The sequence below is a fragment of the Octopus bimaculoides genome, chromosome 2 (genome assembly GCF_001194135.2).
Source record: "Octopus bimaculoides isolate UCB-OBI-ISO-001 chromosome 2, ASM119413v2, whole genome shotgun sequence".
NCBI classification, from domain to species: Eukaryota; Metazoa; Mollusca; class Cephalopoda; order Octopoda; family Octopodidae; genus Octopus; species Octopus bimaculoides.
The window spans coordinates 98,817,604-98,835,980 of NC_068982.1; the positions used below are offsets into that span (position 1 = coordinate 98,817,604).

The following is an 18,377-nucleotide window of genomic DNA, read 5'->3' on the forward strand; positions in this document are numbered from 1 at the left end:
GAGAGGGAGGGAGAGAGAGAGAGAGAGAGAGAGAGAGAGAGAAAGAGTATTATAGCAGTTTCTTTATTTGTTTTAACATACGATTCACTAGTTACTCTTGAAACAGACACATCTGAATCACTGATGGCTATTCTAAAGGAAAACTGACACCCAATATAATTTCTGTTCATATAGATTGAAGGATATTGAAAAGAAATGACATACAGCAGAGTTAGAAGCCCCTGCTACATCACTCAAACAAATGTGACATAACCTGTTAGCACAAAAATTCAAATTTGTTACAGATCAACAAACAAGAGCTTTCCAATTTGAGATTTGGTTTATTTGTTATCAAAAATTACTAAACTGTATTGTTGGAAGACTACCTCACAGAGTTCCCACATGAAATGCAATTTCATCCAAGAAGAGAGAGTTTTGGTTGCAAATGCCTTAAGCAGACATTCTGCAATTGTTAAAGGGAACAACTTATATGTCAAACGGTGATAGGAAAAACAATGAAGAGATGGAACACTCTGGTTTAGATAGACAAATTGCTTATACGAAAAGATTCAATTGCAACAGCTTATTAAAAACCACTTTACAGATATAATTAGATTTATAAAGGTCAAGGTTCATCAGGATTACAACTGGCCACTTATCAAGAATATCTTGGCAGCGACAGTCATTTGATATTGTAGGACTGGAAAAGATTACTAAAACGAGCAATTCTTACATTTAGACAGTATTTCATATTTATGTGTCATTCAATGTATCTCTTTATTATTCCTTTCGTTTGCTAAACTAAACTATTTTCATTAGAGATAAAGCAATCAGTCAAAGAGCATTTAAGGTTAGGAGTTGCCATCCTTCATCAAATAAAATAGATAAAATGAACAAAACAATAAAGAGATATGGAAATTGCTCAGTTATATCTAATGCAATAAAAGAAAACAGTTGAATAAAGAACACTAATGAATAATGAAAGCCATCTAGGATTTACTCATGCAATCACTTCATAGCATAATCTTTAACTTTATATGTACTACACTGGAAAGTCCAGATAATTTTATCCTTAACCTTTTAGCAGTTAAACTAGCCATATCTGGCCCAAATATTCTGTTTTATGTTCAAACAAGCCAGATCCAACATCTCACACCTAACCTACAATGTCTACATTATTGAAACTTCAAAGTTACAAGATAATACATAATTAATTCAAAATAATATGAATAAATAAACAATACATTTGACAGAGTAATCTGAATGCTAAAGGGCTAAGCAAGTACAACAACTCATACAGCAATGCTGATAGCATAAGTTTGGATATAGTAAATGAAGGGAACAGATCAGATCATCACTCTACTATAATTGCAACAAATAATCCTAACAGACCAATAAGAACAAGAATAATGCCTGCCAATTAGAATGATAGTATATTCTAAAGAGAAACAGTGACTATTTTTTGTTATATTTTGTATTGTTAATTATGATAGTATCGTATTACTTGCAAAATGATTAACTTTTTATTTTTCTCCCTTTTTTTGGTTGTGCAGATAATGTGGTATTGGATATTCTACATTTATTCCATAATAATGCAGCATACGAATACTGCATTGAGATCAAAAAACTATTCTATTAGTCTATACTAGAATAGCCTGCCATTTATTATAAAGAGAGAATAAAATGACTTAATGAGTCAACAATTATTGGAGCAAGAAATAGGTCTATGGATGGATACTGATGCCTTGAAATCAAAGTACCACAGAGGTATATTTGATCAGTGATTTTCAATGGTTTACTTTATCAGTCAGACATTGTAACTATTACAATTAGTAACTATTTAACTGTAGTTTGTATTAACATCAGTTTTACATAGTACATTTACTAAATACTCATTGAGTCTAAATTAGCCACAGCCTTAAAGAGAACATTTAGTAACTACTTACTGTAGTTTAAATTAACAACAGTTTTACATAGTACATTTAGTAACTACATCAATGTAGTATTTTTAGTATACTGTTGTCAACTGGACTTCATCTACCCTATCCTTGAGTCTCCTTCAACTACCACAGGTTCTTTTTACTTCCTCCTCACTCCTACTTTTTCTCTACCTTTCAACCATTCTGCCCTCTCTTTCATCAATATTTAGCAATAACATACATCTGTTTAATTTTCAACATTCTCTCTCTCTCTACTGTCTTTGATAATTTGCTATTATCCATAGTCTTGCAAATGGAAACAACACAGAGTTACTTCAGGAAAATTAAGACAAGTAAATCTCAAGTGAAAACAACTTGTGTAGGAACCCTAGTCACTCTGAATTGCAAAATACTAGTACAGGACAGAGAGGGATCGGTGTCCACTAAGACAACTTCTCTACTGCCACTGTCATGATAAAACACTATAGTCTCCTTTCTGTAAATAATTAAATATCTTCATGATCTGCAGATAATTATCATCACTATGGTCTCCAGTCTGCAGATAACTAAATATCTTCATATACTACTTCCTACTTCACCTTTGTCATGTCATGTTTTTGTGTTAGAAAATAAAGGTAGGACTGATTTTACAGCAGTAACCTGCCAGCAGATATGATAGGAACTAATCCCCTAAGTAATACTTCAGGAGACTGCCCTATTTGTTGGTAGACCCTCAAGAATCTACAAACTTCCAGTCAGAATACTAACAAGGATCAAAATAGTAGAGTAGCAGTAGCTCAGAAGTCATAGTTCCCACTCCATACATACAAACTAAACTCAGAGTTTGGGCAAAGATCATAAACACTGCCCTTTTACCATTATCAAAACCAAAAAAGAAACAAATTTAAAATCCAGCCACACATGAAAATCAATTACCTATTACTTATTAGGCTGTGAATTACCTCACCATTTACACAATAGGTCTTTTAACAAAACACTTTTATATACAATATTTCTGACCATTACACTTCCTTTATATCCATTACTGTCCCCATATAGTCATAACAATCATGATTTAAACTCCAAGTAAACAAGAGAACTAATACAACTTTTAATTAATTAGGTGCAATAGTGGAACTTAAAAACAAGTCTTATAACAACATGTCACCTAAGAACAAGTCTATTTTGTTGAGATAGCTTCTTTAAAGAAGATGTCAAATGAAAGCTATTTGTGTGAGTGATAAAACCCTCCTCACTGATAATTATTTTCACTTGAACTTTGTTCTTCTGAACATGCTAGCGGTGTTCGAACCACTCGTGAATATACTCCAAAACTCTTATATTTCTGTCATTATCAATCTCCTCTTTTTTTTTTTTTTTTTTTAAAGTTCCATACCAAACCTTACCTTCAGTCTTTCATGCCAAGCAAATCTCTTTGTAGAAATTTCTTTTTTTCCACTTTGTATTCCAGCTTGTAAAGCTTTGCACAAACTACACCAACATCACTCATGCCTTCTCACCTCTTCATGTTCCTACTGCCCTCCAAAATGAACTAAGAGAAATACTCCACCGCTGCAACCTTGCAAATAGCAATAAAATCAGATAAAACAGAGAATGTGCTATACTCTCACCCACTTGACACATTAATCAATATAAGCATCCATATGATATAAGTAAAGGAGAAGGCTGATTTTGAATCTAAAATTAGAATTTCCATTGTTTGTAGTGAAATGAAATACAATGTCTTATTAATTAATTACATACACTCTGCTATTTACATTACCTACCTCTGGAATTCTGGCATGTACTCAAGATACTGAAAATTGCAGATGGCTGAGACATTAAGGTACTAGAAGTCTAGACTAAGGACCATTTGTTCCTATTATAGTGTGGTACTGTGTTTCTATAAAAGATAATTGACTTAGCTTATCCTGAAAAAAAATACCATAAAGGTGATATGACTTACTTCCATAAGCAGTAGAAGCATAATATAATTAAAAAGTGTTTTGATACGTTGCGTTCGTATAAAACTCACTCACACACATGCATATTCATACATACACACAGATGCAAATTTTAAAAATAGTAAGTGGTTATAAGTAATTATGTTGATACAAATATATTATTAGTATTTTTTTTGAGTATCAGAGGAGTGAGAAGTACACAAAGGTAAGAAGAACATCTAGCCCTAAAAATATTTGCACTCAATTCAATGAAGGGGCCTCTAGAGGCTGTTGAAATTGCAAGAAATAGCAGTCAAATTTCTTTCATATTACACTACTATTTTGAAAGCAGAGACACACTAGATAATGTAGCCCTCAATATGCAATGCCTTAGAGCAGGGGTTTTCAAACTGTGGTTCCCGGACCACAGGGGGTCCGCAAGGACAAGACAAGGGGTCTATGGACAGCAAATACTTTTTATGGGCAATTTGATTTTATAAATGTTTTTTAATTGAAATCTTTTAATTGACAATAAACCTATTTGTTAAATACTGTTAAATAAATAAATGTAAAAATATGTTATTTTAAACAAATATTCATGTGTAAATTTCATAAGCGTTTATAAGGAGGTCCCTAAGGTAAAGCCTGAAATATAAAGGGGTCCACAAGTCAAAAAGTTTGAAAACCCCTGCCTTAGAGAAGAACAGAATGCTGAGAGCTGGAATGTCTTTGATCAGAAGTTTGTAGATAAGGGTTGACCTGGGTCTAAACAACAACAACAGTTACACAAACTGTAAATTTAAGGCCCAAATTTTCTGAAACTATCGCTGAGTCTATTAAGAAAAGAAAGTGAAAACATAGCGGTAAAAATCAAATAATCAATCATCTTCTCAAAACTATAATCACCAAAAACTTTAATTACTAATATTATACATCAAATCAAACATGGTTGTGTAATTAAGAAGCTTGCTTTGCAACCATGTGATTTGGGGTTCAGTGCCATCATGTGACAGTCTGAGCACTCTGTCTTTTAGTTAGCCCCAGGCTTTCAATACCGTATGAGAGAATTTGGTAGATGGAAACTGTGTGGAAGCCCATCATCTATATGCATATGTGTTGAGTGGCTAGGAAACTGGTGTTGGCTTGTCTACATGGTTGTAACTTGGCAGTTCAGCAAAAGAGACCAGAAGAATAAGAATCAGGCTTAAAAATAAGAAGTGGAGTTGATTTGTTAGGCTAAATACTTCAAGGTGGTACCCAAACATGGCTGCAGTCCAGTGATTGAAACAAGTAAAAGATAAAAGACAATACAAAAAAAAAGACAAGACAGTCAACCAATATTACTGTCTCTCTGCAATTAAATTTGATAATATGAATAAAGTAAATGAGGTCAATAATATGACCCTCATCCACAACCAATCCTCCTCCTCCCCCACCACCAACTACCAAAAGTTGCATTCAAAACATATATTGTGCAAGAGACTACTCACATATTACTGTCTTCAATTATGTTGAAACTTTCACCAACTTTGTCTTCTACAGTGGACAATACAGGGTGATCAAAATACTGAAATAGAAACAATTTAGATAATCACTCGCTGCAGAAAACTGCCTTCTATTTTTAGTTATAAGAAATACAGTGACATGCAAACATATATAGCAAACTATCGCTGTTTGTAGTTGAAAATATGATGATATAATTCACATGTAAAACATGCATACACAATGGTTCTCTTAAAATTAATACATACTTAACAAAATAGAAAGTAACACTGTTTTAAATTTCAAATTTATGCTGAAAATGAGAAGCAAAACAATTTATTAGAGACTAATAAATAACATCTATAACTGTAGGTTGAAATATGTCATGAACATATTTTAACTAACCTAAATTTTGCGTAGTCATAATTACTGCTTGGCACTGATACTTGATGCTGAATGTCTACGACCGTGTGGTCCAACAATGAAACACAGTCAATGCTGTTGACTGTGCTTTAGTTAAAGCACATGGTTTTAAATCTGCTCGGAGTTACCTCTCTTCGGTATTTCCCATTGAAGAAGGCTAAAGAGCCAGAAACGCTACATCTGAGAATGATCATGTAACATCCTATGCCACCCCTTATTCATTTCTATGCAAATGACATCATCCTACATTCTTTCTCTTTATTTTGCACTTATATTTCACTTTTATGAACTCGTAATGGCTCCTTCAAGACCTGCATGGTCAGAATTGACAAAGACTTAGTTACAAAAAATTACAACTGAAGTTCAACAGCTTAATCTCATTTAACAGCACCAAAGCAGACAGTACATATCCTAGGTAAATGTGCACAAAACACCTTCACTACTTGTGATCAACACCCAACTAAAACCATCACCACAATTAACATTCATTTTAACTTTGATAACATCTCTTAGTAACAGGACAAACACACACACATAATCATTATCAGTTAATGTCTATTTTCCATGCTGACATGGGTCAGAAGGTTCAACAAGAGATCAAGTTGCAATATCTGTTTTGGCATGATTTCTACAGTTGGATGCTTTTCCTAACACCAACCACTTTACAGAGTGTACACGTGTTAGGTAGAGTATCAAGTTATATGAGTGTACGAGGTATTAGGAAGCAGAAAGTAGAGTTACAGGTAGAGAGGACAGGAGTACAAAGTTAGTGAGTTTATTGGAACAGAGGCAATTTTAAAGAGACAGAGATTATACTTGAGCAAAGGTTAAGTAATATTATGGCTATTAATCAGAGACCATTTGAAAGTAGATAGGGGTAAAATCCCAAAGAAGTGCTTTATGGTATAACCAACAAATTCAGTTCCAAATTCAATATCAATGTGCTGCTAAACTTTGAGCTGGAGCCTTCTTCTGCCACATCAAGTTGATCAATGGTCTGTAAGTGAAATTTGGTTGGATTGATTGACTATCTAACTCACTCACATACATACATACATACATACATGCATACATACATACATACATATATGCATACATGAATGCCACACATGCATGCATACATACACACACACACACACACACACACACACACACAGAGTCTACTCCTTATGCAGAACCTGAGCACCTCTTGTACCCACACCTTAGATTCATAATGGCATCTGATGTGGCTTTTTAAACAAGGCAATGTATTGAAAAGACACACACATAGATTGCATATCTAATCTGGACCACCAAGAGCTGCAGTTAAGTTCTGATCTTTCAAGGCCTCCATCAGAATTGCAGACCTTATGGCATACACAACATTGAAAGGTGTACACAGATATATAGGCAAAATAGTTGGTGGAGGTTCGTTTTTCATGGGCCTCAAATGAAATTTGAGCCCAGAAAAAAAAGCATGGTCTGTCACTGTGCACACAAAAAGGCCACTGAGATTCACCTTCTCAATCACAACATTCTTCTTTAAATCTCTCTTGAGTCTTGCATATGTTACCCTGGCCTCTTCAAATGTTTTCACTCCACTCCACACTTTTGTTCGCCATCCAACTTGATTTGAAGCAAAGGTTTCTATGACCTTTGAATCCATTCCAAGTGACTTCATGGTAGTCTTTATGCCATCCTTAAACCTCTTTTTAGGTTTACACCAACTGCATTTCCCTTCTGCAAGCTCGCCCTAAAACAGCTGTTTGGGTGTATTCATCCACCATTCGAGCAATATGGCCAGACCATCTCATTTGATTCTTCAGAATCATTGACTTAATTGAAGTGATGCCTGCAGATGCAAAGAAATCTATGTCTGAAGTAAAAAAAGCTCCATTTAATGTTTAAAATGTGACAAAGACATTTCTGTGGAACCATTATAACACTTTGAAATGTCTTTCGTAACACATCCATGTTTCAGAAGAATACAACAGGGATGGTAAAACAAACGATTTGTAAAGAGCCAATTTTGTGTTGTTATTTATATGTCATTGGTGCCAAATGCATGACTCCAAACCACCAAATGCTTGTGCTCTCCTTTTACATACATACACGCATACACATAGATGCTCATTTCAATGTGGGGTGACAACCATTACATTCAGACAAAAATGTCTGAGTTATCTCATTTACAAAATGTCGTCTTTGCATTTCATATCTTAGGAGACTAATGAAGTTGTCATCATGTATTGTACGCCTGCAATGCATTGATGACATTATAATCAAAGTCTTCCTGATTGAGTATGAGTTCTGTAGTTGCTTTGCCACTCTTGTCCAACCAGCTCGTGATATTGTCCATACATTGCGTTCTTTGCCTGCTTCTTGATCTTCTCCCCTCTACTCTTCTTTCTATGATAATGTTTTCCAGAACTCTGCTTCTTCAGATATAGCTATAATAGATAAGCTTTTTCTTTTCTTTTTTTTTTTCACAATGTTCAGGGGTTGTCTTCCATCCACTTGTAATATCCATTCATTTGTCCAATGGTTCTTGTAAGAGACTTGTAACATTCTCCTATACACCCACATTTCAAATGACATTTCAAATGCAGTTATTATGCTCTCTTCAAATTTGTTCAGAGTCCATGCTTCACAACCATAAATGTCTATCAGTCGAATGAGCACTCACACTGGCCTTGCTTTTAACTTAGTTGAGGCACTTATGTTGGTCCAGATGTTATTAAGCTTTTCCATAGCTGTTCTTGCCATGTCCTAATTTCTTTCTTACATTTGCTTTCATCAAAGATTTGGGTTGCAGGATATTTGTAGAATTTAACTTGTTTGATTCTCACACAGCCCAGTTCGATGTTAATGTTTACTTTCTCTTTTCCTACCACCATGACTTTTGTTTTGAAGTACCAGACATAAATACTGGAGTTGACATAGTTCCTTGAAAGTGGTGCCTCAGCATATTCACAGTTCATTGACAGGAACCAGTAAAAGAATAATGAAAGAGACATTAGACCAAATCTGCAAGACAAGAGAAAACTGATCAACAACTACTAAAATACTGACTACCCCAAATCATAAATGTAATCAAAAGAGAGACCATTTCTATTAGATTCACACACATTTTTTTTCTCTTTTGGAAGGACATTAGGAATATGAACAGTTAATAAGATAGTAAAAAAAAAAAATAAAATAAAATATTAGAGAATAAAGAAATTCTAAAACAGCTGGCTGTCAGAATGAAAAAACTTGGTTAAGTCCAGTTTAGGAAAGAAAAAGAATCTTTGTTACATGTAGTAATTGTATAATACATATATACTGATCAAAATTATCAAACTAGTGCATAATGATTAGGTCAGACAAAACAAGTAGTTTTGACTTGGATTGTATCAAATAACTCCAGCTGTTGCCTCTAATACTTCAAGATACTTATACAGTATAACACTCAGCAATAGAATTAGTATCTAGTAGCTGAGATGTTCTTTCGAACACCAGATTTATTCATTATAATGAAAGTAAATATATTGTGGCACCAGAACATGAGGTGTTATTCCTCTCTACACTTAAGGCAATTTGTTTTCATTAGAGCCATGTTTCAGTGTATATTGCTTTTATTGTGGTTTGAGAAATTAAATTTTTTATACTTTCACAGTGTAGTTTTCAGGGTTGTCTTCATTAAGTTACATGAGGAACTTATGCATCTACATATATATAGCTATGCTATGACATGGAAAAATTTACCAAATCTGAATTCTGTACGGAGAATACAGAGACTACTAGATTTAATGCAGTAAACTCAATAATTATTTTTAATGAATTGAAATTGTGACTCTAATGAGACAAAACTCATCAATATTAATGAATATTTATTCTCAGAAAGGGCAGAGGAGTGAACTCCTGAATTTTTAATCAATCAAAAATTCATCAGCAATATGCAATTGTGGGGAAGTGAGTTTGATTTTTGGTAGTTCCAGTGACCACTCAAATCATATTTTGGTTCACTTTTTACCTCCTCAGCAAAATGCAACCCCTCAAGAGATATTCTGAAGTGAATTAATTTATTAGGCAAATTAAATTAATTAAAAAGTATTTTTGCTTCACCACTTCAAGAATGGTAACCTGCATATAGTTGTCACTCTTGAGGAATTTTCCAAAGTCAATCATTTCATTTGCCTAACCAGTGAATGTTCTCACAAAACGCTATTTCTACTAGCTACATTAAGATCTTGGTAAGCTACACTTTGCTGAAGAGACCCAATAATGCTAAACATGTCCAAACGTGTTACTGTCTCTACTAGAAATCACTGCACACCTTTAACTCTTGACTGATAAAAATTTTGAGGGTTCTCTCCTCTACCCCTTCTCAAATTAAATTTTTATTATCACAAATTATTTATTTTTAATTTCTCATAGGGTTTATAGTTATTTTTGGTTTACTTCACCTTCCTTAAGTACAGTATCCTGCACTTACCTAGCTATGTTATTGTATGTTTTCATTCATAACCTAGTTATGATAGCTATCAAGCCATTCTTGTTTCATACAAAAGCATGACAAGAGGGGAAGATATTTTAAATGAATATGGAGTTGTTTTCCTTTATGCAGCTGTGAAGTGATGAAGGGAGAAAATGAATTCTTTCATAACAAGAATTATATTACCAATTTAGATATTTTATACAGTAAGTTAGCAACAAACAGTCTTAACTGCATCCAAATAAACCATTCCTCTGATTAACAAGAATAAACTCACATTACAAGCATAAGCTCATTAGCTGCATACTCCTTTCACATACACCCATTCCACGCACCAGTCTGTCCTACATCCCTACAAATGTCTCATCACCCAAATTCTGCACTAAATACTTCTCCCACTCTTGCCCCTCCTCAAAGAGCAGTCAGCTTCTGTAACTTTCTCTCCACTTATAAATCTCAACAGTTAGGAGGGTCTGGACACTATCTCTCCTCCTCTGATAAAAATATATATACAGAAACATGTAAAAAACTTCATATTACTCAAATATTTGCATACCTAGATCACAGCTTCATCAATCATAGCCAATGTCAGATCTTATTAACATCAGCTTCAAAAACAAAACAACAACAAAAAAAAATCAACTACAAATGAATACATAAGCAGCCACTTGTGTGTCTCAAGAACACAACCTCTTTAATGCATCCATTTATAAACTTGCTGTTCTCAGTCCAAATATATCCAAAATATCATTCCTTCTTTAGTAACCCATCAGTGGAAATTAGTGAAATCCAAATACCTTAATGACTTGCACTATAGTGTTATTCACCAGTAATTTCTTGCCGTTGAGAATCTGAAAACATTACATTGTTACTGTGAACATTTGTATAGTTTTACATAAAGTTTCACATCAAGAAATCTTGGCTTAAATCCCTACCTATTGATTATATGTTTGACCTAACAACTGGAAATTTTTGTTTTCTCACGAGGTGCTCCAATGCAGCAGTCATGTAGAGTATTTTCTGTCTGCAACACCACAAACTTATACATTCTCTAAGAAGCTGTCATCTCCCCTACCAATTGCATCAATAACCTCCTTTCTAATACATCTTATCACATACTCTTGATAACACCACTTTATTTTAGTCTTTCATTTTGTAATCACAATATTTACAATCTTGGCTCCTGCCAATTAGTTTGCACACTTCCATCAGTAACAACAAATCAATGAGGGAACCTCGATGTGGATGCTTGATCTGCTAGAAATAGTAGTCAAATTCCCTGTAAATTATACCCTATCATCTTAAAGATGGAAAGACCACATTATATAATGCAGTACAAGGTATACAGCTCTGAATAAAAGACAGGGTGATCACAGCTGGAGACAAGCAACAATGACAGGCAGCAACACTCCAAAGTAACAAATTCTTTTTTTTTTTTTTTTTTTTTTTTTTTTTTTTTTTTTTGCAGTATAGGAAATCAACACAGCAAATATTCAGAAATCATTGCCAAAACATCTCCATTTCACAGCTGCTATTCATCCTGACATGATAATGACTAACATAATAATAAGAAACTTTTTTTTGTGTTTATCATAAAATTATCTCAGAGATCATAGTCATTCCCTAATAATCTCAGCTGATGATAAGGAAAATAAAAAGTTTTCTTTTTTTTTTTTTTTCAACCAGAAACTGAAGCTTCTATAATACTAAATCATTTTTTAAATTCTGTTTTCACAAAGGCCTTGAAATATAAAATTTTCTTGACAAAGAACAAGTCAGTTTTGGAGTCTCCTCTCTACATCAGTTCTAAGAAAACTAAAACTAAAGGTCAAGGTTTTAATTCCTTTGTAAGTTGTTTTATTCTCTGTCAGAAATATAATATTAGTCAACAATAGTCAAGAGAAAATAAGGTCAGTACTACACAATAACTAGTATAACTATTATCTCAGGCAGAAATATAGCACTGACCTGCATCAGTAGATCAGCATTCAACAACATTGACAATTACAAAAAAAGGAACAACACTTAACTAGACACAAGATAATATACAAAACATATACACATCACACAAAAAATAATATATGAAAAGAAATTCTAATTGAAAATATACTTCTGTGGCAATTATATACTTCTGTGCAACAAAGAGGAAATAAGAGAGACTAGAGAACTGTACAAGCATTTAGTTGTGTTTAGTTACATTATCCCGATGATCATATCACTGAAGAAATGAATACAAGGATGGTCAGAATCTGTATTGTTGAACCCTTTATGGCAGCAACAAGCATATATGTTTTGAGACATGACCTGGAAGGAGTGAGGAGTGGCAGCTGACCACCACTACATGCAGAGCATAAAGCATAAGTGAGTAAAGTCAAGGTAAATCAATTTATCTCCAAAAGCTGTGGTCTGTTTTAAGCAACTACGACCACTGTATGTATCCTTCATTATTTGTAGTCTGATTTAAGCAATTTCTATCATTGCATCCTTTATTAGCTGTAGTCTGGTTTAAGCAATTTCTACCATTGTATCCATTATGAGCTGTAGTCTGATTTAAGCAACTACGACCACTGTATGTATCCTTCATTATTTGTAGTCTGATTTAAGCAATTTCTATCATTGCATCCTTTATTAGCTGTAGTCTGATTTAAGCAATTTCTACCATTGTATCCTTCGTTAGCTGTAGTCTGATTTAAGCAATTTCTACCATTGTATCCTTCGTCAGCTGTAGTCTGTTTTAAGCAATTTCTACCATTGTATCCTTTATTAGCTGTAGTCTGATTTAAGCAATTGCTATCATTATATCCTTCGAATAGACAAAGCCATATAGCACTGTTATTCACTTCCTAATACTAACCTTCCAGAGGTTAGATATATTATCCTACATAGCACAACGCTTATCTATCTCTCTAACAGTGATCAGACACATAACTACTTAAACCATAATACTGTAGCACCTGGTTCATTGTTGAATGGCAACCAACATACAGTCAGCCTGACATTGGCTGACAATAAGAACAGCAGTATTCAGTGAAAAAAAAGAACAAAAGCAAAACATAAGCTTAAAAACACCATTAATGAGTCAGTAAATGGATAATGTAAAGTATTAGCAGTCGAGATACACAAAAAAAAGATTGCTGTGTTGCAAATCTGTTGAGCCCATGTCGATGTGGGAAAAATGGACAAAAATCCAACAATGATGACATTTGATATATCCAATGCATTTTAAATGTATCAGATGCACTGGAGAAATCAACTGCAAGTGAAAGTACAAGAAGACTTCATAGTAAAAGGATAAACTAAAAAAACATTCAGAAAGAAAATCAGGAACGTCTCTCTCTTTATCAGTCCATAAATCTTAAGTACACCTATGTTGAAACTAAAAGACTGACACGTAAAGCAACTTAACAAATGACCATTTTAAATGCAATAAACTCAATTATTTACAAAAGCCTTCCTTTTTTGTGATTAAGCCATTGTTTGAATATAAGATTTAAGTGAATAAGTTTTTTACCACTAACTTAAGTGGATGTCCTTGTTGCTCTAGCGACATCACAAATAATTTGTAGGTAAACAAAGATCATTCTCAATGGGTGGTCATATTTTTCTACTTCTTATAATTCATTTGAAAAATCTTACTAGCATTTCTGTATTTGGAAATTGACTGGTTGTTTTCTGATATTTAAGCAGTGGCACTTTACTCTCGAATGTTCCATTTTCACTAAGTTTGCTTCGAAGTCCTCAATGAAAAGGATAATTTTGAGTTACAAATGCTTCTAACTTCTTTGTTCTGTATTTCAGAAACATTCAGGAAGTACCTGTAACCATTTCATGCAAATTGCTACTTCAGAGAATGCCTCTGTTTGGTCACTGTTTTAAAATATTCATTTCACTGAATCGATGTAAATAATAGATTTGAGTTCTTTTTTTTTTTTTTACATCATAGATACAATACCATGAGCATTATATTACAATTTAATTTCAATTGGAGTCAGAAACAGCTATGGAGTTACTCGGAATAGATACAATTTTACTGACTAAACTCAGTAATTGCTTGCAAATCTAACTCCACAGCTCCAGTCAGAACTCATAACATTATACCATGGCTAAAGCAACAAAGAAATGAGATATAAGAGCAGATGCTGAATTGCAGACTTAATCCATGACAGCATCAACAATGACGATGATGAGGAGCAAGCATATAAACTGGCAACTGTATAATTTAGAAAATATTTCAAATTGTCTAAAAACATTTGACTATCATCATTTTGTGCCTGTTTTCCCATGCTGTCATGGTTGGACAGATCTTGTCATTTGTTGCACTTTGCATCAGTTTGCTCTTAACACAACAGAGAAAACTGACCAAATTTCTTGTTGTGTATGTCTTGCAATGTAGATTGGATGCATTTTATCATACCACTAGCACTAGAAAGGTTGCCCCAAATAAGAGGACAAAGGAGGTTATCTCTATGCTTATATCACTTCTTATTCAGAATTATTACTTTCTAATAGTTTGTGATGTCAATGCTTTATTTGTACATTTCATTTTCAAATGTATAATATATAATTCTCTTAGGGTTTCGAAATTTCTTTATTTTTAGAGTGTAGAGCATATGTCTTTAACAATAAACGTACCAAATTGATTTGTCTTTCGTAGGTCATCAGACTGTTAACAAATTTGCCAAGCATATAAATGGTTAAAAGACCACAGGTCTTGTCTTGCACAAGTTGTTACATAATTAAGAGACCAAATATCCCTGTGAACAAGGGGGGAAAGTTACCTATTCTACTAACATAGCAGTTCAAACAATATCAAACACACAATTTTAACTAACCTCAACCTAGCATCACCAAGTTTATGGAGTCTGCTGCAGTCTTCCATTTCTGGAAGTATGTATAGTCTAAGTAATAGATCCAATTTTCTTCATTGTTGTACTGAAATGGCATAGCTGATGTGTTTACACCAAACAAATAGAGTCAATATTTATATTGAAACTCAAAATAGAAACCTAAAAAGAAAACAGTTCTAATAAACATGGGATAATTTCTATAATATTCTCAACAGATATGACTTTGTTTATCTAATTACAAAAGAGGGACATTATCAAAATAAATGAAATGAAATAGTTCCAATTCAGAATTATAAACAAAAATTGAGGCCACACTACCATACAATACAAAAGATGTAAGTAATTCATATTTGTGAGTTAATTAATTGGGAAATCAATGTGTTATCAGGAGGGCAGGGATGGTTTATTGTATATGATCTGTCAATTGAATCTAATGACCCACCTCTGAGAATTGCTCCACTTGGTAAGGAGTGGGTTTGTGCTAGCAATAATATACAAAGTAGTAAATAGATCAGAGGTTACTTAAAACATTTCACAGAAACTCTTAACTAATTGCTAGGTCTATTCAAATAAGAATTTGAACTTGGTATAGCAAACATTTGAACAAACACTTGTTAGTTCTATATTGTTATCACTGCTTACAATAACGAATTTACCTTCTCTATCATAGCAACATTCAGCTAGAAAGATCAAGTCATCTCAAAGTGTTGGTGATATGGATACACTGTAATGATGATGACTCACAGGAACTCCTGAGAGATTTACTGGAAAGTCCACACCCTAAGAACTTTAAATAACTAATAATATAATAACAATCACTGATGAACTACATGAAATAGGAAACCTTCTCAAATAAATGATCCTTAAATAAATCCAGGGCAACATCTCCTAAATAGTTCAAATAGTACAATTGTTAATAGAAAATTCAGTTCACCCCTACAGAGGTATACATATATAGAGTAGATTTCATTTATGTGTACAACTGTGCATATATAAAATTCAGATTCACAAAACAAATGAAAATAGAAAGTATGAAACTTTTAGTAAAATAGAGACATAGATTCTAGTTTGTAATGAAACCTACATCATAGAAGATAATTGAGTTTAACATGCACACTAACAAGTATAAAAGAACAGCAACTATTATACTTCCATCAAGTTCACAATAGCTGTCTCTGCTCTGACAGTGATTACTATGTACGAGCATACAGAAACAACAGACTGCCACACTATACACTATGCAGCTAATCTCTACATGCTTGGGGTGAACACCTTGCTCTGAATTAGGTGCATGCAGGTTTTACTTGAATCAGAGTTTCACCTGCTTACCAGCCATAGATATGTTCAATTCAGGTTCACCTGGGATTATACAACAACAATCAAAAAGTTTAGTGATGACACATACACCAATATTTTAGAAGCCTTCCTTTAATATACTCACTGGAATAAAGCAAGTTACAGATGACTGAGTTGAGAGTTACAGACAACCACGTTAATAAAATGTCAGACTTCCGTTTGATTAGTCAATATCGCTAGTATACGGTTCATATCCAAGGTACTTACTATAACTCATTGCCGCTTAGTCTAAGTCGACCCCACCACTGTAAGCAGTAGAAATACTATCAAATTGACAAGTATTTTGTGAACTTGCCTTGGTGCATTCTTTTGAAAAGCAACCCAATGTAATCGTCATGTGATGTTAAAATCACCAGGATCAGAAGCAGATCAATCAATCCATGTCACTATCAACAACCAAACAAATAGCCCACATAGTCTCTATCAAATACCAAAAAGGCAGAAACAAAAAAATAAAAATCTCAAACTAATGTTGGATTTTTAGTGGATTTTTAAAGTGGGGTATTACTACTTTTTTTAAAATAGGTCAAGCTAAGATCATACAAAAGTTGTGTAGTTGATTAGATTACATACATTTACTGCAACTTAAATAACATCTTATAACCGATATTATACATTACTCACCAAGATTTTCATTAAAAATATTTACTACAAATAGATTTATATAAGCTTATGGACATCCAAAATGCAATACCTTCATATCTCTTATATTGATGTTGTGTATGTCTATATAGAATATAAATAAATTATGTCATAAAGTAATTATAGTGGTCACTGAAATTGGACATGAACAGCTCTGCTAGAGTCACAAATCCTGTCACATGATGTCTTGTCAGCCACTTCATATTGGGACGGATTATTCAACTAATATCCAACATAGTAATATTGGATACCTCAGTAATGATTCCATGAACTATGTTAAGAAGAAATGTTATATGCACTCCATAGTATAACCATTAACATGGTACCTAATGAGAAATAGCTATTTGGTTCAAGTCCTATCATTGAGCCTGTTACTCTTGTCTGAAATTTAAGAATATATTTTACATTAAAATCTTATCAGTTGATTCATAATGATTGTGGTCATTTCATCTCCAGGGGAGTTTTCCAAATATTCTAATTATTGGAAGTTGTCTGTTTTCTACTAAAAGGTCACACACATACATATCATCATTATCCTTTTTAACATCTGTGAATGAGATTTCTCTAACTGCATACTAGCAGGGGTGGGTTGAATACATTTAGACTCAGAATAACAGAGACACACTTTATTAGGAAGCAACCACCTAACCTGAACCATTGTAATGAGCTAGATGCATGAAACCATGTCTACCGCTTCTAGGATCTTTACTCATGAAAGAACGGAAAATATGAATTAAGAAGTCTAATGAAGAAACCTCAGTTTGAAAGCATTCACTAAATAAGCTACAGTGCCCAGCAACAAGACTCATTCCAGGTCACATATAGGATAAACTATTTTATCAACCTTCCAAATTATCTATCTAACCTCCTATTAATTCCTCTACCTCCCTATCCATATACACATACACTGACATATTATATATATATATATACACACACACACACATATATATAAAACAATAAATGGCAAATCTATGTATTTGTGAATTTGTTACCTAAACTCCTCCGAGACTATCCAACAGACCTTGATGAAACTTGACACGTGTGTGGGGTTTATGCCCATGTGGTCACTTACTCATTTGGAATTTTTTTTAAAATCGATTTCTAATCAGCATCGATCTTTCAAAAATCATAAAATTTCGGCATTCTTTGCACTAGCCATAGTGACATCAATTTGATGAAAAATGCCGAAATTTAATGACAAATGTTTCATGGGTATAAACAGACAGTTTATTAACAGTAATCTATTTCGCATTTGCAAATTTTTCATTTCAATGTGAACTGTTTTGATTTACTAAAACTTATTATTTCAATTCGTTATTTTAATTCC

The 18,377-nt window shown here is 33.4% G+C and overlaps 1 protein-coding gene across 3 annotated transcripts in view; it reads right to left on the reverse strand.

Annotated features, from left to right (window-relative positions):
- LOC106881395 (pyridoxal-dependent decarboxylase domain-containing protein 1) overlaps positions 1–18,377 on the reverse strand; it is a 98,556-nt gene that overhangs the window by 67,595 nt on the left and 12,584 nt on the right. Inside the window, exons 2-3 of one of the 3 annotated variants that reach the window (XM_052978494.1) lie at positions 11,000–11,053; positions 5,332–5,408 (exon numbers count right to left, since the gene is read on the reverse strand). In XM_052978494.1, coding sequence (XP_052834454.1) covers positions 5,332–5,408; positions 11,000–11,053 — 131 coding nt within the window. Of the gene's footprint in view, positions 1–5,178; positions 5,185–5,331; positions 5,409–10,999; positions 11,054–18,377 lie in introns of those variants that run through there. The other 2 variants (XM_052978495.1, XM_052978496.1) reach the window with 2 other exon arrangements.